A 20,374-nucleotide genomic window follows, 5' to 3' on the forward strand; every position below is an offset into this window, starting at 1 on the left:
ACACTCGGCTAACTGCTTAGTGACTCCATCCTGTTTCAGTGTCCAGCTGTAACCTATAATTATAACATGTCGCTCATATGTTCATTTGTAATCTGTTTCCTTTAAGAAAACTAAAAATATGTAATAATAAACTTGTCTGAATACAAACTGAGGTGCAATATGAGTGTAAATTGAAATTAAATAATTGGCATGTTAGAACAATATTTACGTCAGTCGGTCTTCATTACAAGCAGCATAGACACACATCCAGGCCAACTGCCGACTGTATACTGCTATCACCAGGAGTCAAATATAATTATATTACTAATAATATTAGGTAAATTAACTACCCTGATCCATGAGAAATTTAATATAGAGCAGGAAATATGTTTGTCTAACATATCCATCACGTTGGATGCTTTTCAGGTTATACTTCTTGACAAAGAAGAGGTTTTAAAAATTTAATTAAATCTGTCAAAATTTCGTCATAAGGTTCTCACCTATATAATAATAATAATAATAATAATAATAATAATAATAATAATAATCTTTGTTTCTACAAGTACATGATACAACTTATACAGACCATAGCTGACATCAATGACATACTACTATACAGAAAGCTCCTTATTATGCAGAACATTTCGGGCAACTTGGGTTAATTTTGTCCCCAGGATGCGTCCCCACACGGGTCAGCTAACACCCAAGTACCTACTTATTGTTAGGTGAACAAGGGCAGCTGGTGTCTTAGGGAAACACGCCTAGTGTTTACACCAGTACCGGGCATCGAACGAGGGACACTCAGTGTGTGAGCCGAGTGCGCTACCAACCGAGCTACGGGACACCTCAAGTGCGGTTTTTTTAAAAGAAAAGTTGGCCAAATTTCTCATTCTCGTAGAGTGCACGTTTATCTGATATTTTTAGATGTATGCAGCATGCAGGGAGTATGCATATATATATATATATATATATATATATATATATATATATATATATATATATATATATATATATATATATATATATATATATATATGTCGTGCCGAATAGGCAGAACTTACGATCTTGGCTTAAATAGCAACGCTCATCTTGCCATATAAGACAAGTGAAAATTTGTGTATGCAATAATTTCGTCAAATTTATTCTGAACCTAACCAAAATAATATATTTCACTGTGTTTGTTTAGTTTTAAATTACTGTAAACAAATCTAAAATATATTTAGTTGGGTTAGGCTAAAATAAATTGTTCTTGTTATAATAAGGTTAGGTAAGTTTTCTAAGATTCTTTCGGTGCAAAATTAAATTTTTTTTGCATTAACATTAATAAAGAAAATATATGTTTAAACGTACAAGAGAAAATTTTAGAAAGGACTTAATTTTAAATGAGTTTTTGCTAATTGACCAGTTTTACATATTCGGCACGACATTATATATATATATATATATATATATATATATATATATATATATATATATATATATATATATATATATACCAAGCAAATAAAATATGCGTATGTGCAAGTGGCATGTGTGTGTTCCGAGAAGGAGCTATTGTGCAGCATCGATTGTATGAGCCCGCGGGGTGCAGCGTGTGTGGGCAGGGAGGCATGGCAAGTGAGGTGATATTGGACTGTTCGATACTGCCTCTCCTCAACAACCCAGCACCAAGGACAATGCTTGTAACTGACAAACACTATAAGCTACATTAGGGTAGCAAAACTATGGAACTAAAATCAACAGGATAACAATAATATGAAACTTGTCGTTAACAGATAACATAAGAGCATAATTAACCAAAAAAGGCACAATACCGTGACTGGAACGATACACATATAACCCGCACATAGAAGAGAGGAGCTTACGACGACGTTTCGGTCCGACTTGGACCCTTTACAAAGTCACACTGTGTAAATGGTCCAATTCGGACCGAAACGTCGTCGTAAGCTCCTCTCTTCTATGTGCGGGTTATTTGTGTATAAGAGCATAATAGTAAGTGGGGATATTGAACAAGGCAGTAGAGCTATATGACTATTACCAGTGAAATGGTGTAGGATCTAAAGGGTGGAGGATAAAGGTCAATGGGATAGGGGACAGGGGAGAGCTTAAGTGGATTATGACACGACATGCTAAATAGGATAACAAAGATAGTGGACTAGGGGCTACTGAATAGGGACCATAAACTATGAAGTATGTCAATAAGTCAATGGGACCAGGGACTGAAGGAGAGGAGCTAAGAGATTGGGTAACTCCATTTTAAAAATAAAATAAATAAATTTCGGTGGCCGCGAGATCCGAGAAAGGTATCCACCTATTGCATAAGCCCAGCCTCCTCTGCCTCAATAAACACGTAATGAGCAGTGCAGATTGACACATAAGTTCCATTGACACATTAGCGATGAAGATTTTAATCAATTCAGAAGAGCTATTTACAGGTCATCACTGAGATACTATCATTTCCATTTATTCAATAATATTGGCAAATTAGGACAAACACAGCCCTAAACTAACTCAAACCTTCCACTAAGAAACAACGGCTTTGAAGCCAAGCTGAAGAAATATTCCTTTATCTCAAGAGAGATCACATTCCTTAGATTCCTCCCCCCCAAAAAAATGCTGATGGCTGTGTCTATATGATTACGTGTAAAAAATGCAATAAAATTTATTATGGTCAGACTAGGAAAAACCTTGAACTAAGATTACCACATAGACTGAGTCTAAGGGTAACCGTGGACGGTGACACCTACGCTACTCTGAGACCTCTCTCCCTGCTTTGGTTGCTCTCTTGCAACGTTGCACAGCTCCTGATGACACACTGAGAAGTGTGAAAGTACTTGAGCTAAAGAATTCAACCCCCCCCCGGTGGTTTGTCTTGCATATATATATATATATATATATATATATATATATATATATATATATATATATATATATATATATGTGTGTGTGTGTGTGTGTGTGTGTGTGTGTGTGTGTGTGTGTGTGTGTGTGTTTGTTTTAGGGATGTGCCGAAGTATCGGCCGTTTTTTATGATATTGGTATCGGTTAAAAAGAGTCGATATAAGCTGCTACGTTCTAAACTATCAATATTGCATGCGTTATACGAATATACAGACACACACACACACATGACGGAAGGGTTAGACTCAGAAGTGTCCCTGTTTGCAGATGATGTGAAGTTAATGAGGAGAATTAAATCTGATGAGGACCAGGCAGGACTTCAAAGAGACCTGGACAGACTGGACACCTGGTCCAGCAAATGGCTTCTCGAATTTAATCCTGCCAAATGCAAAGTCATGAAGATAGGGGAAGGGCACAGAAGACCACAGACAGAGTATAGGCTAGGTGGACAAAGACTGCAAACCTCACTCAAGGAGAAAGATCTTGGGGTGAGTATAACACCGAGCATGTCTCCGGAAGCACACATCAATCATATAACTGCTGCAGCATATGGGCGCCTGGCAAACCTGAGAACAGCATTCCGATACCTTAGTAAGGAATCATTCAAGACACTGTACACCGTGTATGTCAGGCCCATACTGGAGTATGCAGCACCTGTTTGGAACCCGCACTTGATAAAGCACGTCAAGAAACTAGAGAAAGTACAAAGGTTTGCGACAAGGTTAGTTCCAGAGCTAAGGGGAATGTCCTATGAAGAAAGATTAAGGGAAATCGGCCTGACGACACTGGAGGACAGGAGGGTCAGGGGAGACATGATAACGACATATAAAATACTGCGTGGAATAGACAAGGTGGACAAGGACAGGATGTTCCAGGGAGGGGACACAGAAACAAGAGGCCACAATTGGAAGTTGAAGACACAAATGAGTCAGAGAGATAGTAGGAAGTATTTCTTCAGTCATAGAGTTGTAAGGCAGTGGAATAGCCTAGAAAATGACGTAGTGGAGGCAGGAACCATACACAGTTTTAAGACGAGGTTTGATAAAGCTCATGGAGCGGGGAGAGAGAGGGCCTAGTAGCAACCGGTGAAGAGGCGGGGCCAGGAGCTAGGACTCGACCCCTGCAACCACAAATAGGTGAGTACAAATAGGTGAGTACACACACACACACACACACACACACACACACACACTACTGGAGTTTTATGATAAAGTAACATAAGTAAGACACGAGAGAGAGAGGGGTGGGTTGATTGCATCTTCTTAGACTGCAAGAAGGTCTTCGACACAGTTCCTCACAGGAGATTGGTGCAGAAGCTAGAGGATCAGGCGCGTATAACAGGAAGGGCACTGCAATGGATAAGAGAATACCTGACAGGGAGGCAACAACGAGTCATGGTACGTGATGAGGTATCGCAGTGGGCACCTATGACGAGCGGGGTCCCACAGGGGTTAGTCCTAGGACCAGTGCTATTTCTGGTATGTGAATGACATGATGGAAGGGTTAGACTCAGAAGCGTCCCTGTTCGCAGATGATTTGAAGTTAATGAGGAGAATTAAATCGGATGAGGATCACGTAGGACTCCAAAGAGACCTGGACAGGCTGCACACTTGATCCAGCAACTGGCTTCTCGAATTTAACCCCGCCAAATGCAAAGTCATGAAGATCGGGGATGGTCAAAGAAGACCACAGACGGAGTATAGGCTAGTAAATAAGTAAGTTTATTCAGGTATACACAAATACAGTTACATAGATTATCTTACATAGCAGCATATGTGTAAAGTACCTAGGATAACCCCAAAAAGTCAGATAGAGTGACTTATTTCCATTGGGGTGGCCAAAGACTGCAAACCTCGCTCAAGGAGAAAGATCTTAGGATGAGTACAACACCGAGCACGTCTCCGGAAGCACACATCAACCAGATAACTGCTGCAGCATATGAGCGCCTGGCAAACCTGAGAATAGCGTTCCGATACATTAGTAAGGAATCGTTCAAGACACTGTACACTGTGTACGTCGCCCATACTGGAGTATGCAGCACCTGTTTGGAACCCACACTTGATCAAGCACGTCAAGAAATTAGAGAAAGTGCAAAGGTTTGCGACAAGGTTAGTTCCAGAGCTAAGGGGAATGTCCTATGAAGAAAGGTTAAGGGAAATCGGCCTGACGACACTGGAGGACAGAAGGGTTAGGGGAGACATGATAACGACATATAAAATATTGCGTGGAATAGACAAGGTGGACAGAAACAGGATGTTCCAGAGATGGGACATAGAAACAAGGGGTCGCTATTGGAAGTTGAAGACCCAGATGAGTCAAAAGGATGTTAGGAAGTATTTCTTCAGTCATAGAGTAGTCAGAAAGTGAAATAGCCTAGCAAGTGAGGTAGTGGAGGCATGAACCATACATAGCTTTAAGATGAGGTATGATAAAGCTTATGGAGCAGGGAGAGAGAGGACCTAGTAGCACTCAGTGAAGAGGTGGGGCCAGGAGTTGACTCTCTATCCCTGCAACCACAATTAGGTGAATTAGGTGAGTACACGCACACACAAGAAACGACCAAGAGGTATGTGAGGAGCTCAACATGAGATTTAAGAAGTATTTACAGTGGAAACCGGTAGAACTCCAGGAATTCAGAACAGGGAGGTACACCAACAAGTGCTGGATGAGGTACACATAACAGAGGAGGAGGTGAAGAAGTTGCTATGTGAACTTGATACCTCAAAGGCGGTGGGACCAGACATCTCTCCGTGGGTTCTTAGAGAGGGAGCAGAGATGCTGTGTGTGCCACTAACAAAAATCTTCAACACATCCATTGAAACTGGGTAACTACCCGAGGTATGGAAGACGGCAAATGTATTCCCAGTTTTTAAGGAGACAGACACGAGGCAGTGAACTACAAACCTGTTTCACTAACGTGTATAGTATGCAAAGTCATGGAGAAGATCAGGAGGAGAGTGGTGGAGCTCCTGGAAAGAAACAAGCATATAATCGACAACCATCACGGTTTCAGGGAAGGAAAATCCAGTGTCACAAACCTACTGGAGTTTTATGACAGGGTGACAGAAGTAAGACAAGAGAGAGAGGGGTGGATAGACTGCATTTTCTTGGACTGCAAGAAGGCCATGACACAGTTCCTCACAAGAGGTTAATGCAAAAGCTAGAAAACCAGTCACACATAACAGGAAAAGGACTGCAATGGATCATAGAATATCTGACAGGGAGGCAACAACGAATCATGGTACATGACGAGGTGTCAGAGTGGGCGCCTGTGACAAGCGGGGTGCCACAGGAGTCAGTCTTAGGACCTGTGGTATATGTGAATGACATAAAGGAAGGGATAGACTCAGAAGTGTCCTTGTTTGCAGATGATGTGAAGTTAATGAGGAGAATCAAATCAGTCGAGGATCAGCCAGGACTACAAAGATACCTGGACAGGCTACAAGCCTGGTCCAGCAACTGGCTCCTGGAATTTAACCCTGCCAAATGCAAAATAATGAAGATCGGAGAAGAGCAAAGAAGACCGCAGACAGAGTATGTTCCCGAGATGGGACACAGAAACAAGGGGTCACAATTGGAAGTTGAAGACTTAGATGAGTCAAAGGGATATTAGGAAGTATTTCTTAAGTCACAGAGTTGTCAGGCAGTGGAATAGTCTAGAAAATGATGTAGTGGAGGCGGGAACCATACATAGTTTTAAGACGAGGTTTAATAAAGCTCATGGAGCAGGGAGAGAGAGGACCTAGTAGCGACCAGTAAAGAGGCGGGGCCAGGAGTTATTAATCGACCCCTGCAACCACAAATAGGTGAGTACACACACGCACTCACACTATCGACAAGTACCTTTGACAACGAGTAACTAACACAATAAATCAAGTGACGAGTAATGACATTATCATCTCAAAGAAATTAAGTTATTTAACCTTCCTGTGTTATTTAATACTCATTGTTTAAATAACAATCTCCTTGTATTTTGAACATAGTCATTATAATTTCAAAAATAAAAGAATATAGGAAAAGTATCAGCCGAGAATTGGGTACCAATATCGGCCAAAATTTTAGTATCTTCCCATCCCTAAGATATATATATATATATATATATATATATATATATATATATATATATATATATATATATATATATATATATATATATATATATATATATGTCGTGCCGAATATGTAAAACTGGTCAATTAGCAAGAACTCATTTAAAATTAAGTCCTGTCTGAAATTTTCTTTTATGCGTTTAAAGATATATTTTTTTCATTAATGTTAATGTAAATTTTTTTAATTTTGCATCAAAAGAATCTTAGAAAACTTACCTAACCTTATTATAACAAGAGCAATTTATTTTAGCCTAACCCAACTAAATATATTTTAGATTTGTTTACAATAATTTAATGCTAAACAAACACAGTGAAATATATTTTTATCGTTAGGTTTAGAATGATTTTGGCGAAATTATTGCATACACAAATTTTGACTTGTCCTACATGGCAAGATGAACGTTGCTATTTAAGCCAAGATCGCAAGTTCTGCCTATTCGGCACGACATATATATATATATATATATATATATATATATATATATATATATATATATATATATATATATATATATATATATATATATATATATATATATATATATTTGGAAAACAACCTCAATGAAAAATTAGTGAAATTCCAAACACTCAGGGGGAAGTTGAATGACAGCTCTAGGCCTTTCCACCACGCACCTCCCACACCCTCCACCATTCACGCCCTCCACCATCAACATCCTCCACCATCCACACTCACCATCACACCCACTCTTCAACACTCTCCTGGCTACACCCTGCTCAGTAGGGCCTTGGGTGTGTTTATCTTATCACCTGAACTAACACGAACAACACGTGTGAGCACACACACATCTCTGCGTCACTCTCCTTATCTTCCAGTTGACAATTACCACAGTAAGTACTGGACAGTTATGGCAACACACACACAACCTGTCAGCTACAGCAAATACCAAAAATTCTACTTTTGCAACATTTAATTAGTATATATTTCGCCTACTGCGGATTTTTTTCAGTCCAATACTAGAGTAGAAATATCCCGCTGCGGGCGAAACGTCTTTTGATTAAATGTTCTTAATGTTGCATTCATGTCTGTGTTTCACATTATCACACAGCTGATAAGTTTGTCAATCAACATCCAGAAAGTTCTTAGAGGAGCAGAGCTTGGCAGGTCACTCGTCAGAACTGAGCTTGGCAGGTCACTCGTCAGAACTGAGCTTGGCAGGTCACTCGTCACTACTGAGCTTGGCAGGTCACTCGTCACTACTGAGCTTGGCAGGTCACTCGTCACTACTGAGCTTGGCAGGTCACTCGTCACTACTGAGCTTGGCAGGTCACTCGTCACTACTGAGCTTGGCAGGTCACTTGTCAGAACTGAGCCTGGCAGGTCACTCGTCACTACTGAGCTTGGCAGGTCACTCGTCACTACTGAGCTTGGCAGGTCACTCGTCACTACTGAGCTTGGCAGGTCACTCGTTAGTACTGAGCTTGGCAGGTGAGCTTGGCAGGTCACTCGTCAGAACTGAGCTTGGCAGGTCACTCGTCACTACTGAGCTTGGCAGGTCACTCGTCACTACTGAGCTTGGCAGGTCACTCGTCACTACTGAGCTTGGCAGGTCACTCGTCACTACTGAGCTTGGCAGGTCACTCGTTAGTACTGAGCTTGGCAGGTCACTCGTTAGTACTGAGCTTGGCAGGTCACTCGTCAGAACTGAGCTTGGCAGGTCACTCGTCAGAACTGAGCTTGGCAGGTCACTCGTCACTACTGAACTTGGCAGGTCACTCGTTAGTACTGAGCTTGGCAGGTCACTCGTCAGAACTGAGCTTGGCAGGTCACTCGTCAGAACTGAGCTTGGCAGGTCACTCGTCAGAACTGAGCTTGGCAGGTCATTCCTCAGTACCTGTAAGGGTCACAGAGTACCTGGGGAGCGGGAGGTAATTAGGTTTGATCCAAGATAGGTAATTTAATTCCATTTCCTTGGAACACGAGCATATCACCGGAATCAAGGCACCTGGTAAAGTTTTACAGGTATAGATGACATACAAGTCATGCTTCAGAATTTAAAAACGCGAGTTTTTTTTCTTAATTAAACCTGTGTACTAATCATGGATACCACATCTACCTGATTACCCTGACGCTGTAATAGGAACGCTGTTCTGGCATTTGTTTACTGGGTGCGCTGTTAGAACATTTGTCTGCAAGAGACGCTGTTTACACATTTGTCTGCACATGAAGCTGTTTACACAGGAACAGCAAATTATCGGGAAAAAAAATAAAGCGAAACAAAATTAAAACATTAGACATTGTGTACACACGACATTACAGCTGCAGCTCCCAAAACTCCCATGTCAAGAAAATAATGAAACTGAAACCGCTGTAGAAAGCACATATAATTTAGTTAATGGTTACTGGAGACTGTAAAAGTAAGAGGTGTGACAACCCGCTAGATCCTCCTTACTAGCCACACATACACAAAGCAAAGTGAAGGTCAGTGTCCAGCTCAGTATCATCCACATGATGGAATTTCTTTTAAAACTGGAATTTCCGAGACGAGTTGTGGAGCATTATTCGTAATAATGTCTGCTTTGGCAGCTGTATATACATGGCTGTTCATGTGTTCCGCTAATTAAGGGACAATTATTCACATTATTCAATAAATGATGAGCGTAGCAATTCTACGCTAGACGAGGAGGCCACAAACAGCGTAATGGTGACTTAAATTACACGGCTGCACGCACTGCTCAGGTGGCCAGACTCACTTGTTCTTTTTATTTTATTTTTTTTTGCAGACGTCGTGGAAAAATAATGCAGCATTGCTCTTTGTGTTGGACGTACAGAAACGCGATGTTACTACTACTATATAGACAAATATTAACCCAGGAAAAACGTGGAAAGAATGAGACTCCAAAGGAATTGCAATAGAAGTCCAAGAAAACCTCCATAACAAAAAAAAAAAAGGGTGAAAACAATGAAATTCACATAAAACAAAAATGATCGGAAAGCGGCATTTCGTAAACTAGTTAAATTTCTATATTTTATATTTTCAGTCAAATAATGTGTAAATTTGAGTGTAGGCACATGCGATGCTTTCTTGGTATGTGCTGCATTAAACATGTCCGCCATTGTTATGAAAGATATATAGAGTCAATACATGGTTTTTATCTTTCTGTCCTCCATGACATAAACTCGCCAGCAAAATTAACAAACACATTGTTTGAGAAAGAACTAAATAAATTTTATTATTTTACGTCATGACAATATTTAAAGAAAACAAGAAAGTGAAATATTTCATTGTTTCCAGTTTCCAGTTTCAGGGTTTAAGAGGCACTTCAGTTCCCTTGTTTACTAATAATATAATCTATAATCTATAATAATATAATCTATAATCTACCTTGTCCATAATTACTATCGCATTTACTTTGTTTCGTAAGGTGAAGTCCAGGATCTTTCCTTAATTCATGGTATAACTTAACCAATCTTTGAGGACAATTATGTTACAGAGGTCTGAGCAAAGCTCAGGAATAGTACTGAAATGCCAACCAGACGGCGGTGCCTGCTCACACTGTGTAACCTGGGACAATGTTGCTCACACTGTGTGACCTGGGACAATGTTGCTCACACTGTGTGACCTGGGACAATGTTGCTCACACTGTGTGACCTGGGACAATGTTTCTCACTCTGTGTAACCTGGGACTATGTTGCTCACACTGTGTTACCTGGGACAATGTTGCTCACACTGTGTAACCTGGGACAATGTTGCTCACACTGTGTAACCTGGGACAATGTTGCTCACACTGTGTGACCTGGGACAATGTTTCTCACACTGTGTGACCTGGGACAATGTTGCTCACACTGTGTAACCTGGGACAATGTTGCTCACACTGTGTGACCTGGGACAATGTTGCTCACACTGTGTAACCTGGGACAATGTTGCTCACACTGTGTAACCTGGGACAATGTTGCTCACACTGTGTGACCTGGGACAATGTTGCTCACACTGTGTGACCTGGGACAATGTTGCTCACACTGTGTGACCTGGGACAATGTTGCTCACACTGTGTGACCTGGGACAATGTTGCTCACTCTGTGTAACCTGGGACAATGTTGCTCACACTGTGTGATCTGGGACAATGTTGCTCACACTGTGTGACCTGGGACAATGTTGCTCACACTGTGTGACCTGGGACAATGTTGCTCACACTGTGTGACCTGGGACAATGTTGCTCACTCTGTGTAACCTGGGACAATGTTCCTCACACTGTGTGACCTGGGACAATGTTGCTCACACTGTGTGACCTGGGACAATGTTGCTCACACTGTGTGACCTGGGACAATGTTGCTCACACTGTGTGACCTGGGACAATGTTGCTCACATTGTGTGACCTGGGACAATGTTGCACACGCTGTGTGACCTGGGACAATGTTGCACACGCTGCGTGACCTGGGACAATGTTGCACACGCTGTGTGACCTTGTACAATGTTACGCTGTGTGACCTTGTACAATTTGCACATGCTGTGTGACCTGGGACAATGTTGCACACGCTGTGTGACATTGCACAATGTTGCACACGCTGTGTGATCTTGCACAATGTTGCTCACGCTGTGACCTTGGACAATGTTTCCTTGAACCACCAATAAAGTCTTCATGGACCACCAGTTGAGAGTCACGTTTATAGGTTTTCATTGATGTAAGGTGGAATGGAGAGGGAGAGAGCGGATGGTGTTGGTTCTGCAGAGCGCGCTAAAGGTAAAGAATTAGACACATGTGCAACATCTAGCACCTTGGTTCTACCCAACCAATTACAAGGAAGCTCGCAGAAGTTGTGAAGTGATGTGCTGTATAGCCCTTGTGGCTTAGCGCTTCTTTTTGATTATACTAATAATGTGAAGTGATGTGGTACCCTGGTGAAACTTGGTAGACTTACCCCCCAGTCTGGTCGAAGACGGTTCTCACCGTGTCTCTTGCTTGCAATTTGCCTCTCTGTCCATATCCTCTATAAATATTGTACATATTATTTCTTGCTGTTTAGTGATGGAAGCTTAAGAGTTTACTCTCTGTGTTGCCTTATGCTTACTCCTCGTTTCTACTTGGCTATCGTGCTACAAGCAGGTGTGCAGGCCATTAAACTACACCTGAGTTCGTAATAGGATTTAATCTGCGAACAAGGTTGCTTCACCATATGCGACAGTGTATTGAAATAGCCGAGTAATTCTGTCACTAACCTTGCAGGAGAAGCTAGTATGGGTAGAGCTTTATCAATGTATACAACAATCAACTTCAAGAAGAAATATCATTTTTATGGGTGAACTTCGACATAGTGACCACTCTCTGAAATTAAATCCTGGCCAGGAAATGTCAGTTTCAAGAACATATTATTTACTTTTAGAGAAAATCGATTTTACATTACAATTATGGACTCTATTCTGGACCATAAAATCGTCAAGTTTATATATATTTTTACTTATGTACATCAAACTTAAAAAAAAGTTGCGCTTTTACCAGAATATAATTTTAGAGAGTGGTCAGAGACAGGCGCAATGAAGTTAAAGTTTATTTCTGCAAGTTGCTCGGTACCTTTATGAATGCACTACATTAGATACTGCATATTCCAGAAGTCCTTTAATCTTACATTGTATCACACAAGGTATATAGCTGAACTTAGCGGCTGGGGCAATCACTCAACAGTTGAATCAATCATTTAGCAAAAGGATTAATCCTCACCAGCTGGATCATATATGAGAAAGAGAGAAAGAGGCGAGGTGCAGGAAACTGATCACCCTCCTACACACCTAGGCGGTGCTCCTGCTGTCAATGGAGGGGGCACACCACTAACAACTGCCTGTGAGACACCAGGTGCAATTACTGCCACAAAAGAGAACATTAAGAAGACCAGTATCAGAAAAAGGAACCTGAGGGGACAGGATCACCTGTTCTTTACCACAGAATTTTACCAAGGAGCGAGTAGCAACTTCTGCTTTGTGGAAATGGAACTAAAAAACAGCGGATAAGTGTACACCTACAAGAGAGAGCAATATGCGACAAGCACTCGAAACCTGGTTTAATCGACAATTAAAAAAAAGAAGAACTTAAGAGCAGAACAGCATCGATGAGATACAGAGCCCACCCACACAAAATGAAATGAAAATTTAATAAGCGGTGCTTAGATTCAATCAGTCTAAAGTTCCAAGATTTACTCAAGAAGTACAACTCATCTGTGGCAAAGCTAAACAGATAATTGAACTTATACACCTCCTAGGCATGCAAAATGAGTACCAGACATTCGACCTCTCAGAAAATAATAACTAATTAAAACATAAACAAGATATATTAATGTTCCACTTTAAATAAAAATAAAAAAATCCTCGTCAATATAATGCAAGGGAGAACCCAGAAAATTTAGAAATTAATTATATCATAATTTTGTTGTTGTGGTTAGAGACAGCTGAATAATCAATCCTGACACTATGCCATGCATGCCAACCTCTGGCTAATATAATATATCAAACCTAATGAAAGAATTGCTGTATTTCTTCCTTCTTCAGACGATATACATGACTGTAACACATATTAGATTATAATTCAATTTACGTTATGATGATTTGATATTTTTCTGAAACTGAAAAGATTTATAATAGTTATACTGTTGGTTGCTTGTTGACTGCAGCAGCTGTTCTGGTGGCTTGGTTAGTTGTGGCAGGTGGCTTGGTCAGTTGTGGCAGGTGGCTTGGTCAGTTGTGGCAGGTGGCTTGATCAGTTGTGGCAGGTGGCTTGGTTAGTTGTGGCAGGTGGCTTGGTTAGTTGTGGTAGGTGGCTTGGTTAGTTGTGGCAGGTGGCTTGATCAGTTGTGGCAGGTGGCTTGGTCAGTTGTGGCAGGTGGCTTGGTCAGTTGTGGCAGGTGGCTTGATCAGTTGTGGCAGGTGGCTTGGTTAGTTGTGGCAGGTGGCTTGGTTAGTTGTGGTAGGTGGCTTGGTTAGTTGTGGTAGGTGGCTTGGTTAGTTGTGGCAGGTGGCTTGGTTAGTGGTAGGTGGCTTGGTTAGTTGTGGTAGGTGGCTTGGTTAGTTGTTGCAGGTGGCTTGGTTAGTTGTTGCAGGTGGCTTGGTTAGTTGTGGCAGGTGGCTTGGTTAGTTGTGGCAGGTGGCTTGGTCAGTTGTGGCAGGTGGCTTGGTCAGTTGTGGCAGGTGGCTTGGTCAGTTGTAACAGGTGGCTTGTTTTCCTACCAAGAATGCTACCTAGCTTCAAGCACTCGTCATGTGTTGATTCAAGAGAGAAAAAGAAACATTCTTCCTCATACAGATCCTATGAACATAACTGCAGCTTAACTATCTAATATTCCATCATTACAAGTCATAAAGTTAGATTATCCAATTACGGATAAGTGTGGATAATAATATTTGGCGCGGCTGTTGCCTTCACTATGATCGAGCGTCATGCATTACCATGCATTACCATTGATTAACTTCAATATGAAAATAATCTTCGCCTAAGAAACTACTAGAAATGTTTATAAAATAATGTCAATAAATGGTTTAAGTTCTGGGATATTTGGATATCAGTGTTAACATTACGGTGAAGTTATCTCAACTTCTTTCTTATATGTGAACAACCAGAACCTTTTTATAATGATAATTATAGTAATGATAATGATAACCATATTACCATAAATTACAGCGGGTTATACACTGCATAAACTACTTTTTAGAAAGTCCCTTGTTATGTAGATTAAAATTAATTTCTAACTATTGAAAAAATTATTTATACTGGCTTACTAGAATACTCTGGTTTGTAATCTGATTGTTTATATATTTCAATTTGATTCATGATATATTGAGTTTTTACGTAACAATTTGTAATAACATTTGCAGTGAATAATAAGGACACGTACGTAAACAAATATTTTATGATATTATCTATATTGAAATATATTGGCGATAGGGAGAATATCATTAAGAATACTAATATAATATGGATCAAGAGGGTTGTTATTGATAAATTGGACTTTAAGTTAATGTAGTCAGGGTTTAGGTCATATTTATGAGGTGCTTTTTAAGTATATTTTTGAAACAGTTGGCTGGAGGGAGACATTTTTCATCTTCTGGAAGGGAGTTCCAAACTGTATGCAGTAAGATGTAGTATATCAAAGATGTTTATATCTTGTATTCTGTTGTGTTGGAGTTCTCCAAGAAGACGCGGAGCGCTGAGTTAAGTTCGTTCTAAATGTCTTGTATATATAAAATGTACAGCATTAGATGCAGATTTGGTGATTACTCTAATAGACGATTCCTGGTAGGTAACATATAGTTGTAGCTGATCTGTGGTAGTAGATCCCCAAACAGATACCGTAAATGAAGGAGGGATATAGACGAATGGTTCAGAGACCTGACAAGTTGATAAATTAGACATATGTGCAACACTTGGGTATCTTTATAGTGGCAATGTTTCGCCCCACAGTGGCTTCATCAAGAAGGGATAAAGTGGAGAGTAGTATAGGGTGAGTAGCGTTTGTGGAACATAGCGTATTTTTGATAGAATGTCACACTTTTGGAAATTGTCTTACATATATGTAGGATGTGAGAGTTGATTTTCAGTTTGCAATCAAGGTCTTGTCAGCTGCCATCCAGGTAAAAATCTTTACAAGCTCCTCGTTGATTATGTTATTGAGGACAACTTGAGCTGGATACGATATGACAAATGTGGTGTCATGCAAACAGGACTCTGGTTTAAACTCTTGGGAGACATTTGGAAGGTGATTGATCTGGATGAGGAATAACAGTGAACCAAGGACGCTATCCTGAGGCACCTCTATGTTGATAATTTGGGTTAATGATGTAGTGTCGGTGATCTGACGTTGATATATAGCAGCAGTTTTATTTTCTCCATCGTGTTCAGCATCATCTTGGATAGTACAAGTTTCTTAGTTCATGAGTGAGAAAGTTGGAGGAAAGAGACAAGTTAGGTATATACTGTAACTGATAACTGTCGCCGCGTGATTAATATTTTTTGTATAAAACAATTTGTTTTAAATGTTATATTTGATGTAATATATAATTACATTTTATATTAAAGGAATGAAATGAGAGAACATCAGTCGACGGAGAAAGACTTAATGACAAAGACAACGTGTTATTGGCAGTAACTTGGCCACTGCTTGTAAAGGCATAAAGGCTTCGTCTGCTACAGTTACTGTAGCTGGAAGGTTCCCACAACGACCCATACGCGTCCCGAAACATGTGTCAGCACTTATAACCAACTGGCATCAACACAACTATCGGTTCTCATCTAGCCACGACTCTTTAGTGTTTGACTTATAAACAATATATTGTTGGCTAACATTGCCAGTCAGTAAGACTATCAATTGTCTGCCCGACTTCTTCTGGAACAAGTTACGAATCGTGTTCGATAAAAGTCTCTCTTACAAGTGTCATCGTCTTGAAGTGTTTCCCTCATCAGGACTTCCATTTCCTATCACAAACTTCCTAAGGGAGAGGTAGGATCACTTCTCTCAACATCAATTACCTCCGACTAGCCCCCCTTTTCTCCACCCAAAGTCAATCTACGCCAAGTATCGTCTATCCTCACCAAGGACCACAGACTCAGCCTAGGATCTGCTGCCTTGGAGCAATATCATCCAATGCCAGCTAGCGCCCCTCACCCCCGCTCATAACCAAGTTTGGTCCAGCAGGATCATCTGGGAATCACACCTGCCCCAGCCCACCCAGCGCCTACCGACATCTGGGCGGAGAGGCCAAGGTGCGGTGGGCGGGGATGATATGGGTGGGCGTGAGTGGGCAGGGGGCGTTGATGGGCTGGTGGAGGCAGTAAGGAAGGGACACCCTCGCCACATACAGCTCCTACTGGAAGCAGGAGTCCCCGTCGACGCTACTGACGATTCAGGTGAGGCATTCAATCTTAGCATTTTAGTAGCACCCACTGATTTGTACTAAAACACACACACACACACACACACACACACACACACACACACACACACACACACACACGCACACATACACAGGATGTTCCAGAGATGGGACACAGTAACAAGGGGTCACAGTTGGAAGTTGAAGACTTAGATGAACCACGATGAACCACAGGGATGTTAGGAAGTATTTCTTCAGTCACAGAGTTGTCAGGAAGTGGAATAGTCTGGGAAGTGATGTAGTGGAGGCAGGATGCATACATAGCTTTAAGAAGAGGTATGATAAAGCTCATGAAGCGGAAAGAGTGACCGAGTAGCGGCCAGTGAAGAGACGAGACCAAGAGCTGTGACTCGACCCTTGCAACCACAACTAGGTGAGTACATCTAGGTGAATACACATTGAATGAAGGAGTGGACTGTAACAATCAGCGAAGAGGCGGAACCAGGAGCTGTGAATCAATTCCTGCAGTCACAAAAAGGTGAGTATACACACACACACACATACACACACACACACACGCACACACACACACATACAGCTGTGACTAGACTCCTGCAACCATATATGAGTAACCACATTTAACCCAGGGTGAACGAACATCAGCAATCACATGCTGAAAAAATCTTTGCCTGTTTACAGAGAAGGGAATACATAAATATATATGAGTGTTATACCTAATCATGGAAATATAAATAAATATGGAAAAATGATTTGGTAATAGAGAAAAATCCTTCCTCCGTAAGCCATGCGTGTCGCAAGAGACTTATTATTGTTATAATAAAAAAAGAAGCGCTAAACCACAAGGGCCATACAGCTCTGCATCGTAAGAGACTAAAATGCCGGGAACAGGAAACTAGTAACCCCTTATCCTGTATAAATTATTAAATTGAAAAAGGACATTTTAAAGTTGGGATGTTTGAATGTGCGTGGATGTAGTATAGATGTTAAGAATGAGATGTTATGAATGAGAAGAAGCTGTAAGTCTTAGCTGTAAGTAAGATAAGATAAGATAAGATTTCGTTCGGATTTTTAACCCCGGAGGGTTAGCCACCCAGGATAACCCAAGAAAGTCAGTGCGTCATCGAGGACTGTCTAACTTATTTCCATTGGGGTCCTTAATCTTGTCCCCCAGGATGCGACCCACACCAGTCGACTAACACCCAGGTACCTATTTGCTGCTAGGTGAACAGGACAACAGGTGTAAGGAAACGTGTCGGAATTTCCACCCGCCGGGAATCGAACCCGGGCCCTGGTTTTATTATATTCACCAAAACTCCTTCGCGATGAATCATAAACACACTTCTTGTATACCATGACATTCCCTATTCTCAAATTTCCATCCCTTAACTATTTGGACAAATGATGCAAGGTTTGCTTGTTATATACCTTTTACCCCTCGCAGTCATTATCGTTACCTAACATACAATTTCTGATTTCATCTTTTTTTTATTTGATTTTATTAGGCGATTACAACTTTTATCATTTACTCTCGGGTGGGTCACATTACGACTCCCATGGTAGCCACTTGGAGTCGTTTCTGACCACTCTCCCTCTACATAATTTAAACACCAGTGTTCCTACACATCTGGATTTACAAACTCATACCCATTCCTGTATCGATTCCTCTATTTACTCTTTTTCTATAACTCTGGAATATTGTTTGAGAGTCATAAATGATGTACATTACTTCCCATTTTTACACCTTTCCCCTCTCGCTGACCCCCACTAGCACTATAATAATAATAATAATAATAGTAATAATTTCTACAAGTACATGATATAGCTGACATCAATGACATCAATGCCCGAAATGCTCTGCATTTAGGTTAATTTTGTCCCCAGGATGCGACCCACACCAGTCGTCTAACTCCCAGGTACTTACTGCTATGTCAACAGGGACAGCAGGTGTAAGGAGACATGACCAACCTTTCACCAGTGCCGGGATCGATCCCAGACCTCTAGTGTGTGTGCTGAGGACGCTATCAAACAAGCCACGGGCACCCGCAAGTTGGAAAATCTATGCACAACTGACCTCTTTCAGTGTTTCTCCTTCTAGTTTCTTTCCAGACGAACAGGTAAAAATATCAGTAGAAGCTATCCTCTCTGCCACTACTCTGTCCGTCCCTAGGACCTCATAAACACATATTCATGTGTCAGTGTGCTCGTGAAATTCGTTTAAACAACGTGGCTTGGAGCAGCTACTGTTACAGTCCAATCACAGATATTTCTTAATCTATAAACAAACGAGAGTACAAATGCGGCTCATAATACAAACAATCACTCTGGCAAGCTTACGTGTCCACTGTAAACGTCACTTCATCAGTGTGCGCAGTCTGGGGGAAAAAAAAAGTAAGAAAATAAGCTGGCAAATGTACATTAAAATATAAAAAAAAAAAAAAATGTACATTTGACACCACTTCAGTCCATACAATTGCAGGCGACAAAAAGAGTGGCAGATCCTGACGATGTCGCCTAAGCAATTTGACAAAACTTTATTCCTGTTACCCTTTTCTCCAGTCCAAGCAAGAGTGAGAGTCCACTCCACCGGACTTCACATCACATACTCACGAACTGTACAATGCTTCCAAAACACTTCGATCATTTTTATTAGACTGTGGACCTACGGTAGTTAGAAGTGATGATGTATACACATGCTACAGCCATTACTTGCGACAATAATTGCTTCGCTAACCCTCACTAGGCTCAATTAGGGATACTTGTCGGTGTGTATGCAAAAGCGCACTCCCTTTTCGGTGTATATGCACTGAATGCTACACATCTCTGTGTATATACACATTAATACATTCCTATGTGAGTAAATAATGATACAAAGTTCTCTATACGTGTAGTGAGAAATACACACGTCTCTGTTTATATACATTGATTTTTATTATAATCATGGGGGAGCGCTAAACCTGTAGGATTATACATCGCCTGTAGGAGAGGATGGAAGGTATTCAGGCTCAATTCAGGGAACTGGAGTACAAATACAATTCCCTAGATCAAGAGCCCCTCACCAACGATCGTTTTGTCCAAGAAGCAGAGAGTAAATTCAATTTTCCTTTTAACTTCTGCTAATTTAATTAAAAATTCTAGGGTTGACCTATAATTGGTAGTATTAGAATAAGCTATTTTTGTACGCTAATTTTAGAACGGTTAAGTGAGGATACTATGATAATTATGGTGTAAAAAAAATGTATATCAGACAGTTCATAAATTATTGTAAAAAATATAATTTTTGGAAAACTGTCCATGTGTTATTTTGTCAGGTTTCAAGCTTATCCATTACACAGTGGTCATTAAGGCTGCAAATCACTTGTATATCACCAGTCAAAAATGTTTTGTCTTAAAATTACAATTAAAGTAAATATTTTTTTGCATATATTGTACACCTCTCTGTGAATAAACACATATATACGCTTTGGGGTGTATATACTAAATCATACGCCTATATACCCCGGCTCATGAAATACCCCGACACCCATACCCTGGGTTGCCTGTTTTGACTCGTGC

General features: G+C 40.7%; 1 protein-coding gene across 2 annotated transcripts in view; it reads left to right on the forward strand.

The window, feature by feature from the left end:
- Positions 1–20,374, forward strand: part of LOC128699124 (serine-rich adhesin for platelets) — a 120,040-nt gene that overhangs the window by 11,479 nt on the left and 88,187 nt on the right. The window contains exon 2 of one of the 2 annotated variants that reach the window (XM_053791649.2): positions 16,008–16,835. In XM_053791649.2, coding sequence (XP_053647624.2) covers positions 16,712–16,835 — 124 coding nt within the window. In that variant the 5' untranslated portion in view covers positions 16,008–16,711. Of the gene's footprint in view, positions 1–16,007; positions 16,836–20,374 lie in introns of those variants that run through there. The other variant, XM_070096541.1, reaches the window with a different exon arrangement.

This window comes from Cherax quadricarinatus, chromosome 54 (genome assembly GCF_038502225.1).
Source record: "Cherax quadricarinatus isolate ZL_2023a chromosome 54, ASM3850222v1, whole genome shotgun sequence".
Lineage (NCBI taxonomy): Eukaryota > Metazoa > Arthropoda > Malacostraca > Decapoda > Parastacidae > Cherax > Cherax quadricarinatus.